This window comes from Macaca mulatta, chromosome 7 (assembly GCF_049350105.2).
Source record: "Macaca mulatta isolate MMU2019108-1 chromosome 7, T2T-MMU8v2.0, whole genome shotgun sequence".
NCBI lineage: Eukaryota > Metazoa > Chordata > Mammalia > Primates > Cercopithecidae > Macaca > Macaca mulatta.
The window spans coordinates 169,001,855-169,020,441 of NC_133412.1; the positions used below are offsets into that span (position 1 = coordinate 169,001,855).

Below are 18,587 nucleotides of genomic sequence, written 5' to 3' on the forward strand. Positions count from 1 at the left end.
TGTGGGAGAGATGACATGACAGAGAAGCAGAGTCCTTGAGCAGGGAGGGATGGGGCAGGGGGCCAAGGCACTGAGCGGGGCCGCTACTGTGACCAGGAAGAAGTGGACGATACAGTGCAGGTCAGGGTGACCATGCAGTGGTGGCAAGGAGAGGGGATTCCCTCCCTCATGTCATTCACAAGAAAAAATCACCCATGGGCTAAAATCCCAACCTTACAAAATCTGTAAAAGCATTCATAGAAAGTTTGGGGAAATATGTTCATGAATGTGGGGTACAAAAAAACCCAAGTAAGACACAGGTGTAAGCAAAAGACAGTGTAAAACAAACTTTTTCAAGTGAAGCATTTCTGTATGACAAAATATTAGGAAGCGTCAATCACAATTTAGCATGGTACATAAGGCACGCCAGTGTTTGCCTGGAGCGGACTTGCTCAAGGCCAGTGGTGTTGTGGCGAGGGGCTGTCTTGGGCATTGTAGAATGTTTAGCAGCATCCTTGGCTGCCACCCACTGGATGCCAGAAGCATCCCCTGACCTCAACTTGTGAGAACCAAAAATGTCAGATGGCTCCTGAGGGGGCAAAATTGCCCTGGCTGAGAATCACTACCCTAGATAAACACTTGCACAAACACTTGCATGTGTGGTGTACACAAGAGGCATGAAGAGGGAGCGTTGGGGTAAGAGTTGAGATTCCACGGTGTTGGCATGGTTAAAGGGAGGCCCCGTGAACAGGGGCTGGGGTGAGCACTGCAGGCTGGCATTGTACCTTCTGCTGAGCAGCTTATGTTGATCTGGCAGCCTGGTCTTTCAGGAACCCTCTTCCCCTAGCCTGCCTTCCCTCCCACTGGCCTGAGTCGGGGGTGTGCAGGAGAGGGTGTGTCACGCAGCATGCATCCCAGTCAACAGAGAAGGATTTCATGATGACACCAGTCAAGAGTTAGGAAAGTTTTTTTTTTTTTTTCTGAGACAGAGTCTCTCTCTGTCGCCCAGGCTGGAGGGCAGTGGCGCGATATCGGCTCACAGCAAGCTCCGCCTCCTGGGTTCACGCCATTCTCCTGCCTCAGCCTCCCGAGTAGCTGGGACTACAGGTGGCTGCCACCACGCTTGGCTAATTTTTTTGTATTTTTAGTAGAGACAGGGTTTCACCGTGTTAGCTAGGATGGTCTTGATCTCCTGATCTCGTGATCCACCCGCCTCGGCCTCCCAAAGTGCTGGGATTACAGGCGTGAGCCACTGCGCCCGGCCTAGGGAAGGTTTTTATTGTTAAATGGGAAGTTGACAGAGCCAGAGAGGGAAGGAGGCATTGTTTTCCTACCCACAGAAACGTGCCCCCCAGAAAGGAGCGGGCTCTGCTGGACACACAGTGGGTGGTGGGTGTCTGCATCCAGGAGAGAGAATTCAGTCCTTTAGCTGCCTTCTTACAGGGCAGGCTGGGCACAAGTGCAATGATGAAGGCTGCACAGACTTCCTGGGTACCAGGTGGGTGGGGCCTGGGAATGCCAGCCGTCCAGTGCCTGGACATTTGGGGTCTATGTGTAATTGTAATAGGTTTGTTGTCAAATGTGCACATATCCTAACACTGGGTTGCAGCAGAGAAAGCAGTTTAATGGTAGGGTCACCGAAGGAGGGGATAGGAGGAAACCTCAAATCCATCTCCCAGAGAAGTTTGGATTAGGAATGGGCCGAAGTGTGGAGATTGTTGATTGGTTGAAAAGTGCAGGATGACATCATGGGACAGGGAGATGAAGCCGCTGTATTCTCATGCTTGGTCCTCTGTGGGGGTCTTCAAACTGGTTGCTGGAATTCAGACTCTGAAAAACATCTTAAGTGATTTATTCTAATATCAGAGATCCTGTCTATAGGAACAAAAGGGATACAAATAAATTATTAAACAGTCAGTCTTATAATCCTAAAGTCAGAAATCCTATCTGTGGAAACATCGGGTATGCAAATGGTCACCATCTAGAGTGCTATGTGACTTTCAGCAACAAGAAAGTGGGTCTAAGTGCAGCCTGATCAATGCTTAATTATGACTATTTCTGTCCAGAACCCAGCATGCAAACTGCAAGGGGGGAAGTTTCAGGCTCCCAGGATGAGGGAAGGAAGCCATCAGTTCCATGGGAAGCAGAGCTTGGGTGCTGCTTCTTCCTTGGGAAATAGGCCCTCATCCCTGCCACTTAGGACACCTCTGCTCCTTGACCTTAGAGCACCATTAGTCCTGTAGCATTGGGAGGGGCCCCCAGCCCCAGGCTGGTCCCCAGGGAAGCACACTTTGGGATCTGCTGCCCCTCCTGGGTGCCGTCCTGCACTTGCTGGTGGTCTGCGTGCTCTCCTGGCCTCACTGCTGAGGTCTGCAGCAGAACAACGCATATTCTGTGCCTGGTGACTCCCAGGGCCTGGGTGACTTGGCTTCACCTGGGATCCTACTGCTTGTTCTGCCCCAGCTGTTTGCTGTGACCCCTTTCCAGCTGCCATCTGGCTGGTCCACACCCAAGCCTCTGCTGAGGTCAGCCCTGGCACTTGGCATCAGTGCTGGATGGGGCATGGCGGTGCCCCACAGAAGATGCACTCCAGAGAACCTCTCACCCCACCTCACCATAGTGATATGGGAGTTAAAAAGGAATTATTTAGGCAGATAGCAAGGGCATGGGAGTCCTCAGTAAGGCTTTTCTTTTCTTTTTTTTTTTTTGAGACAGGATTTCGCTCTTGTTGCCCAGGCTGGAGTGCAGTGGCGCAATCTCGGCCCACCACAACCTCCGCCTCCTGGGTTCCAGTGATTCTACCTAAGCTTCTTGAGTAGTTGGGATTTCAGGCATGTGCCACCACGCCCAGCTAATTTTTTGTATTTTTAGTAGAGACGGGGTTTCTCCATGTTGGCCAGGCTGGTCTTGAACTCCCGGCCTCAGGTGATCTCCTGCCAAAGTACTGGGAGTACAGGCGTGAGCCACCGTGCCCAGCCCAGCCTTTTCTTTTTAATGAAAGTAGCCCCAAATCATTTTCTAACTAATGCAGCCTGCAAGCTGGGAGCCTGCACGGGTGAATGCTGGCGGGAACTAAGGACTAGACATGTGCAAGGCGGCAGACTTCTCTGTCAGCCACATGTATTGTAAGGAGCAGACAGGATGGGGCCAATCAACTGGGAAGCCCATTTGCGTAAGATCCGTGCGGGGTGACCAGCCTTCCCGGCCAAAACTAATGTGTGAGTCCTGTATGAATCGGATACCGCCTCCTCAACTGGGCCATGAAACTCGGAGCATTCACCACCAACTGTCCTTTTTCCACTTGGAGACCCCTTCCTCTATAGAGGAAGCTGTTTCTCTTTCTCTCCTCTTCTACCTATTAGACCTCTGCTCTTAAACTCCTCATGTGTCTGTGTGGTATAAGGAACCCCAGGGTATATACCCCAGACAAAGTAGCCCCTTCAATAGTGGACTCTTTCACATTGCCTGGGCCCAGAGGCTCTGGCCCAGGCTCCTTTTGCTGTTAAGTTTCTGTAACATTGTGATACATTAAGAAATACAGATTTGGTCTCCATCCCCAGATCCTAGCATAGAGCTCCTGAAACCTCTGGAATTTTCTAAGTGATAGGAGTGAGAGGAGCATCTTTTGTTCTTCATAATAAACCCCTTTCAACCTACCATGTGATTACAGGATTGGAACTTTTAGTCCCACCCTTCTGACCTCCAGGAAATACAAAAATAACAACAGTGTTTCCAAACATTGGGAAGGGGAGAAGAGAGAAGGTAAAGTACGTAGGTTTTCCCATGGAAATAAGTCCAGAAAATACAGTTGAAAGATCAAGTCACAGAGCTAGGAACATATTATTTAAAGGAAAAACTAGAAGAAATAAGACTCATAAAAAAACTAACCAAGACTGGCAGCAGGAGATATGGACAGGAGGAGAGAGGAAGCACAAGGATGCTATTTCCTCATCCTTCACAGGGGACAGTTGGGAGAGGTCGTAGAACAATAAACAGAACGGCCATATAAAAGCTCTAAAGGGCCGGGCATGGTGACTCACGCCTGTAATCCCAGCACTTCGGGAGGCCGAGGTCGGTGGATCATTTGAGGTCAGGAGTTCGAGACCAGCCTGGCCCACACGGTGAAACCCCATCTCTACTAAAAATACAAAAATTAGCCGGGCGGTTGTAGCGCACGCCTGTAATCTCAGTTACTCAGGAGGCTGAGGCAGTGGAATTGCTTGAGCCTGGGAGGTGGAAATTGCAGTGAGGGGAGATCATGCCCCTGCACTACAGTCTGGGTGACAGAGTGAGACCTTGTCTCAAAAAAAATAATAAAAGCTCTAAAAGTGCAATGCAGACCTTCTGAATTATATAAGAAAAACAACCTTTCCAGAATATATCTGAACCAATAAGAGAATTCAACAAGTGTTTATACATTTAACACGTAACACCCAACAGTTTTCTACTATATAGACACAAGTCAGAAAAAAAAAAATGGGTAATCACATGTAAAATACTTATATGAAGCAAATTTTAAAATTCTGAAGGACAGTCAACAAGTCTTGAATAAACCTAAAAATCTTAAAATAGTCATGTAAATTGAACAATTTACCTCTATGCCTCAGTTTCCTCATCTGTAAAACAGGGACAATAAAAATAGCCATCTCATGGGCTGTTGTACAGATTAACATATCGGGTTAAATAAGCATTTGTAAAGCTCTTAGTGGTACACAGGGCTATGGAAAAGTGTTGCCTAAATCAATCGGAGGCTTCATTATCACAAAGATATAATATCTCCCTAAGCCTATTTATAAATGTAATGCAATCACAACAAAGAACTTAAAAGAGTTTTGTACCTGGACAATTTGAACCTCAAATTGATACGGGGAATTTAAGATGTAAGAAAAGCTGGGAAAAATCTGAACGAGGAGAGCTGTGAGGGCGCACTAGGGTTAGCAGCCATCAAGAAGCAACCCAGAGCTGCAGCAGCTAACCCTGGTGGTGCTCACGCACGCAGGCCTCAGAGCAGTGAAAATGGAACAAAGGCTGAGAGGGAACTGAAAATACCAGTGGAAATTTCACACATGAATGAAGGTAGGTCCCACTTTGGCATAACGATTATTTTATCCAATGGCCCTTGACAAAGAGCACTCTGCCTTCTCCTTTCTCCTCCTGAAAGCAAGAGAGAAACCTCCATGTGGAAGATGTCCTCCCTCTATCAGAAGGAAAGTAACACATCACTGGGGCTGAGAGAATTCCGTATAAACTAACATCATAAATGAACCTTTCTCCTTCAGCCACAAGTAACTCCCCTAGCCCAAGGCCCCTTGCCTGGTCACATTTTCACCATATACTACTCTTTGTCCAAAATTAGTGTTTAACTGTTTGTGTCTTTGTTTTCCTGTGAGGGCTCCTGTGTCACAGAAAACTTATATGAAATCAATACGCTTTTCTCCTATGAATCTGTTTTACATCAATTTAATTCTCTAGCCCAGCCGAAAATGCTAAGAGGGTACAGGTGAACTTTTGCCTTCCTTACACAATCAAGGTGGCATTTCAAAGCACTGCCAAAGGATACATTAGTCACTAAACAGTGTCATGACACCTGGCTAGCCATTTGCCTAAAAAAGTTGGATCACTGCTTCATTTCTCATATAAAAGTAAATTCCAGATAGATTAATGATTTAAACAAAGGAAAGGACAAAAGGATAGATGAAAACATGAAGGAAATTTGTTATTGTGGAGCAGAGAAGTCCTTATTAAGAAAAACCTGGGCCGGGTGCGGTGGCTCACGCCTGTAATCCCAGCGCTTTGGGAGGCCGAGGCAGGTGGAACACGAGGTCAGGAGATCGAGACCATCCTGACCAACATGGTGAAACCCTTTCTCTACTAAAAATACAAAAAATTAGCCGGGCGTGGTGGCGGGCGCCTGTAGTCCCAGCTACTCAGGAGGCTGAGGCAGGAGAATCGCTTGAACCCGGGAGGCGGAGGTTGTAGTGAGCCGAGATTGCACCACTGCACTCCAGCCTGGAGACAGAGCAAGACTCAGTCTCAAAAAAAAAAAAAAAAGGAAAAAGAAAAAAAAAGAAAAACCTAAACCCAGAATACACAAAAGAAAAGCAATATATAGGATGACAATGTTAAAAAATAAAACATTTCTGCCTAGCAGAAACAACAACAAAATAAAGTACAAAACAACGTAACCATGGCGAAAACACAGATAAGTATGTGGAGAAACACTGACAAAGGACTTCTTTCCTGAATATCCAAAGATTCTTTATGGCTGTTTCCACACTTCATTCATCCCTCACCAGCTTAGATTCCGTGTTCCAAAAACTCCTTCACACACGGAGTCTGCCCCGCTCTTCTGTATCACTTGCCAGGTGAAATGCCACATTTGGTGGAACCCACTTTCCCTTCTTATTTTCTAAACCTGACAGAAAAATATTGATAGACAAAATACTCATAAAAACAGGCTGACAATTTCCACTTTGAATTCCTGCCTGCAAACCTCAAAAGGCCAGATCTGCTCAGCAATTCTATCAGGTTTCTCTAGTAAGCTGCTTTCCCCTGGATCAGAGATGGCTGTGTCAGTCCATCTCTTCTACTTGGCTGAAAAAGAGACCTCAAATGGGGAATTCCCAGAGGGGCCTTGCCTGAAGGGCCCGCACAAAGCTCTTCCTGCCTTCCTGATCACTCTGCTCTTGTTTCTTTCCATCACGGGGCTTCCCTCTGTACTAGAATGCATACCCTCTGCACCTAGCTCAGGGCCAAAGATTGAGTTGAATAAACAAAGACCAGAAGGGAGAAACAGGGTAGATTCTGGCAACATCCAGACCACACCACTTACTAACTTGGGGCAAGTAACTTCTAGTCTTGGAGCCTGTTTCTTCACCAAGAACTTGGAGGTAACAAGAGTACTTACTTCTTCGTAAGGCCTAAAGGAGATAATCTGTGTTCATCACACATCACACTAGCTAGTCCACTGGGATCACTTTTTGGAACAACTGCCTTTCTCTCTCTTGTTTTTTTTTTTTAGCTTTCCTTCTTTATTAAATTCCCTTAAGCATTACTCATATTACAATTCAAGTTTAAGACAGGACAAATCTCACAAAGTATTTATGGTGAGTTCTCTTCTTCTTATAAATGAACCCATAAAAAAGTATCCCCTAATTCCTCTAGTTTTTTTTTGAGACCGAGTCTCGCTCTGTCGCCCAGGCTGGAGTGCAGTGGCCGGATCTCAGCTCACTGCAAGCTCCGCCTCCCGGGTTCACGCCTTTCTCCTGCCTCAGCCTCCCGAGTAGCTGGGACTACAGGCGCCCGCCACCTCGCCCGGCTAGTTTTTTGTATTTTTTAGTAGAGACGGGGTTTCACCGTGTTAGCCAGGATGGTCTTGATCTCCTGACCTCGTGATCCGCCCGTCTTGGCCTCCCAAAGTGCTGGGATTACAGGCGTGAGCCACCGCGCCCGGCCAATTCCTCTAGTTTTTCCAACCTCCTTGGTTTTCTAAAATTGAAAAAAAGTTATTCTGGTGTACTAAAACCAGAACCAAGTTTCCTCAACATCTTCAGTTAAACTACCTTTAATTCCTCAATCAAGGCATACCACACAATGTTACCTACACTTCACAGTAAAGGACTCTGAGTGGCTGCTGTTTTTTGCTTAGTGTAACATTACACAACAGTATGTACTTGTCACCCCCGGCCTCCTAAAAAAAAAAATCCAGAATTTATTATCTTGACCTTAGGTGCCAAATGAGGCTGGCCAGGCTTTCTCCTGGGCTAAGATCGTAGATGGTTAGGAGTAAATAAAACCCCAGCTTCCTGATTCTGTATGACATCACACACTTTCAGCCTAGCATTGCCAACTCCTGGGCACATTACCCTGAGCTGCTTGTAACAAAGGTGGTGATGTTCATTTAAAAAATATCAAGACACAGATTAATAAAATTCAGAATATGGTATGTACAAATCCATCTTTACAAAAGGATTTTCTAGAAATTCAAGGAGAAAAATGCATAATATACATATTTTACTGTTTTCCTTATATATACAAAGACCTTTGTTATAAGTAATTACTAAGCTAATGATACAGTTTTACTTCAAGTTTAGTTTTTCCTATTGTGACATTAGCATCTGACTACATTCATTCTGAGATAGCCTGAAGCAAACGTAGGTGGGGGTGCCTGTCACCCTGTTGAACAGTTGCCAAAGAAAGTAGAGATGTTGAAAAAAGGCAGTTGTAACTTTGAGCAAAAATCGACCTAATTATTTGTGATTATATGCCATATTTTTTAAGGTGAGCATCTCAAGCCAACTGTTTGATTTTTTAATAATACAGCAAATTATGTTATTCTTGCAACATTCTTGATCTCTTTAGTTGCAGACCAGTAGTAATTCCTTCCCTCCTGCTTAAATTATATGAATAAAAATGAAAGGACAGGCTGGGCACGGTGGCTCATGCCTGTAATCCCAGCACTTTGGGAGGCCGAGGCGGGCAGATCACAAGGTCAGGAGATTGAGACCATCCTGGCTAACACCCCGTCCCTACTAAAAATACAACAAAAATTAGCCAGGCGCGGTGGCGGGCACCTGTAGTCCCAGCTACTCGGGAGACTGAGGCAGGAGAATGGTGTGAACCCGGGAGGCGGAGCTTGCAGTGAGCAGAGATCACGCCATTGCACTACTCCAGCCTGGGCGACAGAGTGAGACTCTGTCTCAAAAAAAAAAACAAAAAAAAAAACCCTTAACAAAATACTAGCAAACCAAACCCAACAGCATATAAAAAAGATTATACACTAGGACCCATTAAAATTCATCTCAGAAATGCAAAATGGTTCAACATACAAAAAAAAATATGAGTGTATCACACCATATCAATACAATAAAGGACAAACACCAACATTTCAATAGATGATCATCTCAACAGATGCAGAAAAAAACATTTGACAAAATCTAACATCCCTGCATGAAAAAAAACACTCAATAAACCGAGAATAGAAGGGAACTTCCTCAATGTGATAAAGGACATTTATGAAGAAGCCATAGCTAATATGAGACTTAATGGTGAAAGATGAAGATTTCTAAGATCAGGACCAAGGCAAGGATGTCCACTCTCATGCTTTCTTTTTTTTTTTTTTTGTCCCGAGACAGAGTCTTGCTCTGTCGCCCAGGATGGAGTGCAGTGGTAGGATTTCAGCTCACTGCAACCTCCGCCTCGAGTTCAAGCAATTCTCTGGCCTCAGCCTCCCAAGTAGCTGGGACTATAGGCACCCACACCACACCTGGCTAATTTTTGTGTTTTTAGTAGAGATGGGGTTTCACCATGTTGGCCAGGCTGGTCTTGAACTCCTGACCTCAGGTGATCCACCCATCTCGGCCTCCCAAAGTGCTGGGATTACAGGTATGAGCCACCGAGCCTCGCCCACTCTCACTATTTCTATTCAACACAGTTCTAGAGGTTCTAGCCAGGGTAATTAGGCAAGAAGACAAAAGAAAAATCATCCGTGATTGGAACAGAATAAGTAAAATAAATATCACATCATACTTGTGAGGATGGCTGTTACCAAAAAAACAGAAAACAACAAATGCTGGTGAGGCTGTGGCAAACCCTTGTGCACAGTTGGTAGGAACATAAAATGTCGTAACTGTTATGGAAAACAGTATGGAGACTCTTCAAAAAATTAAAAACAGAACTACCATATGGCTCAGCAATCCAACTTACGAAACAGAACCTTGAATTGATATGCTCTTTAAAGGGCATAGAGTTTTAGTCATGCAAGACTAAAACTTTTTTTTAGTTTTTAAAAGTTCTAGAGATCTACTGTACAACAATGTTCATATAATAAGCAATACTGTACTGTACACTTAAAAGTCTGTTATGAGGGCAATTTCATGTTAGTTTTTTTGTTTGCGCTTTTTTGTTGTTTGAGAGAGGGTCTAGCTTTGTCACCCAGGCTGGAGTGCAGTGGCAGGAACATGGCTCACTGTAGCCTTGACTTCCTGGGCTCAAGCGATCCTCCTGCCTCAGCCCCACAAGTAGCTGGCACTAAAGGTACATACCACCATGCCAGGTTAATTAGATTTTTTTAAATCATAATAAAAAAAGTAAAGTTAGGAATCAATTTAACAAAAGAAATGCAAAACTTATACTCTGAAAACTGCAACATGTTATTGAAAGAAATTAAATAAAATATAGATAAATATGTATGCAATAAAATATGTAGAGGGAGGCTGGGCACGGTGGCTCACGCCTGTAATCCCAGCACTTTGTGAGGCTAAGGTGGGTGGATGACCTGAGGTCAGGAGTTGGAGACCAGCCTAACCAACATGGTGAAACCCCGTCTCTACTAAAAATACAAAAAAATTAGCCGGGCATGGTGGTGGGTGCCTGTAGTCCCAGGTACTTGGGAGGCTGAGGTGGGAGAATCGCTTGAACCTGGGAGGTGGAGGTTGCAGTGAGCCAAGATCATGCCACTGCACTCCAGCCTGGGCAACAACAGTGAAACTCCGTGTCTCTCTCTCTCTCTCTATATATAAATATATATATGTGGAAAATTATGAGGTATTTAGAATGCATTGGCAAAACAACTTTGTGTTTCCAGCCAAAACCCTAGAGTCAGTCTGGTGGAAAACTGAGATTCTGCATTGCATTTAGTTAATTTATTGGGGTCATTTATTCTTACAAAACAGCATTTCTTTTAGTAAGAAGTAATCCTTTTGCTATGTTTTTAATTTCCACAGCAAATCAAATCTGCACAGCGCTTGCCATCCCCTCTTCCTAAGAATCTAGCTCCCTCTTTTTCAAGGCCCAATCTTAAATACCACATCCACAGACAGGAATTTCCTTACCAGCCAATCGAACTCCCTATACTTTGTTACCCTGTTCTATTTTCTTCTGGGATTTCGCACCTTCTTTTTATCTTTTTCCAGAACTAAGGCTGCATGAGAGTAGGGCCTTCGCCTTGTCCTTGCTATGTCCCAGTTCCTGGCAGTGTTCATGGTGATGGTCAAATATTTGGTCAACAAAAGAATCTGGCACAAAAGCTTTCCTCTTCCTGGGTCCCCGCATTCCTATTCCTAAAATGAGGCGGCTGCCTGATCGCCCATGACCCCCCGGCTCTGCCTCTCCATGTTTTGGCCCTGCTGAGAGGCATCTGTACACTAATGGCTCCCACAGACCAAGCTCCATTGCTGCCATGGGCTGTGCAGGGTGATTGGGTTACAAGAGACACAAACTCTGGCACACTGGGCATCAAGTGTTTCTTCTCTGTCTAGTGCTGGTTAAGAAACCTGGGTTCAGAGACTGTAAAGTGGGAGAAGTAGTGTTTTTCTTATACAATTCTGTTAAAACACTGCAGTTATATATCCCGCTGAATCCTCAGAAGAACCCTCTAAGTTCATCTGTGACAAGAAAGCTGTGGACTAGAGACACATGAAAGTGGGAGGGCCAGGATTCAACACAGGATGGATTCCCTTCTCTGGAAGGCATCCCCTGGTAATATTTGAGGTCCAGCTACTGTCTATGGAGATACAGGAGGGGCAGGGGGGCCTTGAGAAGGGAGCAAGAGGACAGGGCAAGGGGTGGGATCTGCTGTGACTGCAGGTCATGGGAGGTGGGGAAGGGAGTCTGCTTGGGGCCTGAGTGGCCAGGGACAATTTCAGGCAGGAGGGGCTTCTGCTGGTATTGTGAACAGAGAGGACAGAAGTATCTGTGCAAGGACAGAGCCTGGTGAATGCCTGGGCGAGGAGAAGGCAGCGCTGGTTGGAGCCGAGGGCACATGGGAATGAGGAGGGTGAGGAGGGCAGGACCAGATGGAGGCACAGGGGCTCTTGAATACCAGGCATTGCCGACGTTTTTGAGATTGCTTACTCCAATGGTTCTCAACGTACGCCTCCAAGAACACTGGGGTTTTAAGCATTGGATTACATGGGAAAAAAAATTGTAGTCCCTTATCTCCAAAGTAAAATAAATAAATCCACGAATTTTTCTATTTGGTGGCTGCCTATTCTCACTTCTCTTCACCAGAATCTAAGTCAAGGATAGAAGCTGATTCAGCATGAAGTTAGATAAACTATCTTGCATTTAATCAATCATTACAAAAAGTATTCATGACACATACAACCTCATATAACACCCAGGTGTGTGACCATCTATAAAAGGGGGGAAACCCAACCTCTATCCCTTTTCCACATGGGCAAGCCAAGGGTTCTGAGGGTTTGTCCACAGGGCTCGCCGGCCTGGCCTCCTGCTGCGTCCCGGGCTGTGGACCACTGATGCAAAGGCTTCTGAGTCCTGAGCGCAGACAAGGGCTCCTTTCAGGCCTTTTCTTGAGCTGCACCTGAACCCGTGTTCAGGCAGGGTTTGCAGGCACAGCACCATGTGAGACCACTGGTCCAGGGTCTCAGAGGCCCTGCTCAGGTGAATCGGCTGTGTTCTCACAAGTTCACGGAGCTGAGTGGGTGCGCAACATGAAACAGTAGTGCTGTGAGGGACAGCAGGGGCACAAAGAGGCTGAAAAGCATCAGCCAGCTGAGAAAAGCTGAGGCACAGGTAAAGGTGGGCACCTGGAAGAAGCTCTGCCAAATGGAGTCCTCCCTGGCAGGAGTGGTAGTGCTGAGGGGAGCAGAGTGGGCTACGGGCAGGTCCAGCAGGCCCTGGGGAGAGCTCATCCTCTGTGTGTCCGTTCCCTCCCAGACCCCAGCGTGGTGGAGGAGAAGACACAGGCATAGTAAACGAAGGTGAACAGAAACATAACATCCCCACTGTAGGCTGGCCAGACTCAGGCCCTGGGGCGAAAGGAGACAGGTGCTGCGAGACCTGGGAAAGGACAAGAGAAGACAGAGTCAAGGGTGAAGGAAAGGACCAGGCAGTGGCGAGCAAGTCTAAGTGGGAAGCCTCGTGGTCAGGGATGGCCCCCAGAGTCCTTCTGAGCCAAGGCAAATTCTGAACAGGGCAGAAGGCTTATGGTCAGAATACAGTCAGAATATACCTGGCTCTGCAATCTGAAGATGTCAACTCACTGTACTTCCTCAAAACTCATTTTGGAGTTTTGTAATCTTATGTAAACTCAGTAACATATCTAATATCTGGCTCAGTTATATTATCAAGCACCAGTGCTTATTTAATAAAGCAATGGTAAGGCTGGGCATGGTGGCTCAAGCCTGTAATCCCAGCACTTTGGGAGGCTGAGGCGGGCAGATCACGAGGTCAGAAAATCGAGACCATCCTGGCTAACACGGTAAAACACTGCCTCTACTAAAAAAAAAAAAATTACAAAAAGTTAGCTGGGCGTGGTGTTGGGCACCTGTAGTCCCAGCTACTTGGAAGGCTGAGGCGGGAGAATGGTATGAACCCAGGAGGCAGAGCTTACAGTGAGCTGAGATTGCACCTCTGTACTCTAGCCTGGGCGACAGAGCGAGACTCAAAACAAAAAAAAACAAAAGGCAATGGGAACTGAAGTACTCGCTGAAACGTGAAGTTGTGAAGTACTGTGTAGATATGAGCAGCTGCGATAAAGGGGGCTCCCAAAGTGGTAAGGGAGAGACATGGGTGCCTCCAGGAAGACTCTCCCATCCCTGGGAGGCCTGAGATGGCAGCAGTCGGGGAGGGGTTAGCACTGCCTTCATGGAGAACGGGTGGTCTTTCCTTCTGGTACAGCCACTGTGGACTAAGAGGGGTCAAGCCCTGGTCAGTGGAGCTCACCGTGCCACACTCAGTCATCTGGCAGCAGCTCGAGAAGCATGTCCTCCACGCCGTCAATCTGAGAGGCAGACAGAGAAGGCATTGATCGGCCAGAGCCCTCCACTCCCTCCATTCCTCACTCCTGCGCCTTCCCCTAGCTGGAAACAGCAGGTAGGAACCCAAGTGTGAATTTCAGGGGCTCTCGGAGACTGCTCCTCCTCCCACCAGCCTTCAGCCTGTGGCTGCCCACGGGAGATGTCTTCCTGCGGCCAGCTGGGGGGCTGGGAGGAAGGGGAGGTAGGGTTCTGTTAGATACCTCAGAGGATCTATCTTCTCTCTGGGAAAGTCCTTTAGAAATCCTCAGTTGTCCATTCCCCCCAATTTTTGATGCTTTTGGGACTGGGATGGAGGGAAGATAAACCACTAAGGCCAGACACGGAGGAGGGGAAACCCAAGATCACCCGATGGATCCCTGGGAGAAGCACACTCGCCTTGATGTGGTACACTAAGCGCCAGAAACTGGAGTCTGAGGATCGGTATCGTCCATCAGGGTAGAGCTGCCACAAGATAGGCAGCAAGCTTGGGCCTATCTGGGTGGGGGTCATAGGATTCCCCAGGATGATGTCTTCCTGACGAAAGAGCACCCGTAACCTATCCTCTATCTGAGGAGAAGAAGAGCACAGGGCATACTTTCAGGTTCCGCTTGCCAGGGCTCCTCCAGGCACAGAAAACCAGAGTCCTTCCTGCCAGCCACCCACCCATTTGGGCAGGGGTCCGAGTATGAAATGACGGTCATCACTGTTCCCTGAAGCTCACTTCCTTAGGCCATGCATGCTCCTCTCAGGGACTCTGGCTGGGCCAGGATCACCAGCACGCACATGTGTCTAGCCACCCAGACAGGGCCATGAAAGGCACACTTTTTTTCTGGCGGGTTGCAGTGGCTCACACTTGTAATTCCTGTGCTTCGGAAGGCCGAGGCAGGAGGATCGCTTGAGGCCAGGAGTTTAATCAGCCTGAATGACGGAGCGAGACCCTGTCTCTACGGAAAAAAAAAAAAAAAAAAAAAAAAAAAGACAAAGAAAGAAGAAAGGAAAAGAATACTGGCCTTTTCAATGATGTGAGGCAAAATCTGTCCCACAGTTTGCTAGTGGGTTTTTGTGTGGCATTTATCATGATTATATGAAAAACTGTCTGGTTTATGATTCTGGTGTCACGTTGAAGAGATTTCTCAACCAGAGATTTAAAAAAAGAAATTCACCGAATATTCAGATTATTTCTTCAAATTTTGATTTTAAAAAAGTAAATGTTTAACTTGATTATTAAAGTAAAAACATATTTAAAAAATTGAAGTGCCAATAAAAATGCAAATTTTGGTGGTGGTTAACAGCCTAGAATTCCAACCCCATTACCTACTAGCAGCCCTACCTTGGACAAATGTACATTTTTGTGCCTCAGTTTCTCATCTGTAGAGACACAGTTAACACTCAATAATTTTTGATTGTTTGCTACTGGACATACATGTTCTAATTTGTTTTAATTTTTTATGCTTTCTTCAGTCTATGTTTGGAAAGAGTTTGAACATTTTTTGACTCTTTTTCATCGAGTAAATCCAAATACTTGTAAAAGAGTTATATATTTGTTTAACAAAAACTTAACATGGACTAAGGACCCATCTTAAGGCATCACACATAAAACAAAGTCAATATTGATTCAATACCGGCGCTTATACTACGACATCACTTGTTAAATTTGTTTTCTAAATAAAGCACAGAGGTCATGGAAAATACTTCACACTCTAGGGCAGTGGTTGCTATGCCTGGTTGACGTGTTCTTTTGAGCTGTTGAGGGTTCTTTTTAAAATACAGATTTCTGGGACCCACCTAAGATGATTCCGATAATCGGCCGTATGGATGAGTCACTTAGAGATACCCATTTTTAAGGATTAGGACCCCGAAGCCCAGAAAAGCCCTACTGTAGTCAACATATAGTCACACTCCACAGGCACTGGGTCCCCTCCTTTGGCCGACATTTCTTTGCGGTTTTCCCACCCTTTTTCCCTGCCTGGAGAACTCCTATTCATCCTCCAGAGCCCGGCTCAAAGTGGCTTCATCTGTGGGGATCCTCCCTGCCCCACAGTGGGTGCTTCTCAAGGCCTCACCCTTCCTAGGGCATCTCAAACTCCCGGGGGCTGCCCCTGCTGCCTCGCCATCCGCTCCAGAGCTGGCTGTACCTCAATGGTTAAGGGCAGCCAGGCGCGCTGCTTCTCGTCCAAATATACGAACTTGTCCCAGGCCCACAGGCGGTCCGGGTGGTCGGTGACTTCCTCCCCACGTAACGGGCACTCGGCCATGGCACCCTCGGGCCGCCTAAGAAGCAAGAGCCAGAGCCTCTCCAGGCTGCTCGCTGGTCCCTGGGATGTGGGGCCGACGCTTTATATCCGGGCAGCATGCGGCCGCCACCAAGCGGCGGGGCGGGAGGACGGCCTTGGGGCGGGACCCTGGGTCGGGAGGACGACCTGGGGGCGGGGCGTAAGGCAGGATGGGGCGGGGTTTGTGGGGGTCCCGGTGGCAAGCGAGGGTCCCACGCAGGCGCTACGTCCCGGCCTGACTGGCTCCCTGGAACGGTGGCAGCGCCTGGGAACGGAGACCCAGCCCTGGCTGACCCGCGGCTTCCTCGAGGCCCCGGCCAGCAGCGACCCCGACCGCCGCCCTCCGCTGCTGCTGGAGAGTCACCCGGGGTGACCTTGGCCCTTTCTTCTTCTGGGAGACCCCGCCGCTTCCCTCGGCTGCCGGACCGGGACTATGGGCCTCTGCTGGGAACTCACAGTCGACGCTAGGATGCCCAGAGCCGGGACCCAGTCCTCATCTTCTGGGATCAGAAGAGACCCACGCGGGCCTGAGTTAGGCCTGGGCTTTCCCGGGTTCCCTGGATCTCCTCCAGCTTGTGCCTTTGAGTGTCAGGGTCCATTTCTTGGCAAAGAACAACTCCTGACGCTCCGTCTTCCATACACAAAGCATGCGTTTTCCGCAGGTCTGATGATGCTGTGGACATCTAATAGCTATTACAAAACGGAGAAACATGGGTTTTTCCCCTTGGGCTTTGAATTTACTAGTGAAAGCATAGTTCAAAATGAATACTTAAAAAGAAACCCCTCCTTCCACCCTAAGATCAATGGATTTGAAAAGTCCTTGGTTTATATTATCAAAACCATCCCTCTGTAAATTACAAGCAATAAGGAAAACAATTTCACTTTATTTTGCAGTAACACATTCCCACTAAGGCAATTAAGAAAGTCATGCACAATGAAAAACATGTGAAACCAGCTCCAACCTGGTTCAAACATCACCATGGAACGGAGTTTGGTGTCTCACCTTCTAGCTCTTTCCTGGTTCTCTGACCAGGCACTAAGAAAATAATTTGTGATCCTTTGAAATATCACAAAAGTGGAAATTAAGAGATCTGATGAGGACATCTGATTCACTTGACAGCTGGATATCTGCCTCTTTGCCTATCCAGACAGCCTAATTCCCAAGAAGGAGCTGAGGTGGCCTAAGGTAGTCGAGATATAACGGGATTTACCAGGAATACAACATAGAAGAGAAAAGTCAAGGGCAGTTGGGGGTGGAGCGAGAGCCCTTAAGCTCAGCAAACCTCTTTTCCACTGTAGCCCTTAGTAGTGTTAATATTTAATATGCAAACTTATAGGTTTCACGCTGATTTTCCTGTGAATGGCTCTTGACTTCAGACCCAGATAGCCACAGAGCATGATGAAAAGCTCGCTAATAAGCTCTGTTGCAGAGGTCTCAGCCCAGGCCAGAGCTTTGAGGTGAGAAATAACAAGTCCAGTTTAAATAGTGCTGCTGGGACGGACTTTTGTGGCCAGGGAAGGGGTACCCAGGAGCCAGTGTGGCCACTGACCCAGCCACATCAATAGCCCTAGGACCGAGAATGCTACAAACAATGGAGCAAGAATCAGATCCGTGTGTCTGGGTAAGCAGAATGTTCTGGAAATGTAATTCCTTTTTCCTTCTTTTGTAAGAACAATTTATTTCTTCAGTTTTGCATGAGGGCTTCTTACTACTGAGCAGGAATATATATCATTCTTGTGTGGGATTTGGAAAATTATTTGAGAAAGGGTTCCAATAAATGAAAATGAATTAAGGATGACTGTGGAGTTCATTGGGCAACTTATAGAGCTTTTTTAAGTGAACATTCCACAAGAGGGGAACCAGTAGCTATTGCATAGTCTCAGAGCTGTCTCTGAGCCTCCGTGGCATGTTATCTGCCCCATCTAAGGGCTATAAAGGCCATAAGCCTAGCTTTAGAATTTTATGTTCCTGTCTGAGTCTTTATTAGTCTGATTTCCCTATGTTTCACACAGAAAGCTACAGGAAGCAATCATTCTGACAGAACCCTTAATGGATGCGTTCATGTCCTGATTTAGATCTAGTTTCTCCTTTACTACGATCACCTGTGAACCAGGCAAATCCTTTGCCAACTTGGCCTCAGTGCTGTAGTTTTGTAATGAATGGGCCAAACTACCTGTTCTTTAAGCCTGTTTCTAACTCAATGGGCCCCAATCCTCCCATAACATTGCCTAGTGGGAGGAGGGAATAGTTAAGAAAAGAGATGGACAAAATACATGATGTTAGTTCAGGAAAGCCTACAGTTTTGGGCACAGTGGTTCTGGATCAAGGACCCCAGTGGAATTCATGGAAGCCATTCTTCTTGTTTGAGTTCCAAAGAAGGGGTAGAGGGGTAGCCAAGGCCATCAGGGTGACCTTGACTCAAAGTGTGGTCCCTGGACCAGCTGCAATAGCATCATCTGGAGCTCATAAAAATGACAGAATCTGGAGCCTCCCCCAAGACCTACTAAGTCAGAATCTGTATCGGAACAAGACCCCCAGGTGATTCATGGGCATGGTAAATGTTGGGCTACATGG

At 46.8% G+C, this 18,587-nt stretch overlaps 1 protein-coding gene and 1 long non-coding RNA gene across 5 annotated transcripts in view; one reads left to right on the top strand and one right to left on the bottom strand.

Moving 5' to 3' along the window:
- Positions 1-1,582: 1,582 nt before the first annotated feature.
- On the bottom strand, positions 1,583-16,093 carry TCL1A (TCL1 family AKT coactivator A). Of its 3 annotated transcripts, none has more exons than XM_077941675.1 (4): positions 15,875-16,093; positions 14,136-14,306; positions 13,666-13,723; positions 1,583-1,820 (listed from the first exon to the last, which is right to left on the bottom strand). In XM_077941675.1, the coding sequence occupies exons 1-3, from the start codon at positions 15,992-15,994 to the stop codon at positions 13,676-13,678; spliced, it is 339 nt and encodes a 112-aa protein (XP_077797801.1). In that variant the 5' UTR covers positions 15,995-16,093; the 3' UTR covers positions 1,583-1,820; positions 13,666-13,675. The 3 variants fall into 3 exon arrangements, with proteins under 3 accessions (XP_077797801.1, XP_077797800.1, XP_077797799.1); XM_077941674.1 differs by having other exon boundaries at positions 1,583-1,809; positions 15,875-16,092; XM_077941673.1 differs by lacking the exon at positions 1,583-1,820 and adding an exon at positions 12,029-12,780 and having other exon boundaries at positions 15,875-16,092.
- Positions 16,094-17,006: 913 nt separating this feature from the next.
- Positions 17,007-18,587, top strand: part of LOC144330389 (uncharacterized) — a 149,118-nt gene continuing 147,537 nt past the window's right edge. For both annotated transcript variants that reach the window (XR_013396516.1, XR_013396515.1), the window contains exon 1: positions 17,007-17,634. This is a non-coding gene — a long non-coding RNA (uncharacterized LOC144330389). The remainder of the gene's footprint in view (positions 17,635-18,587) is intronic.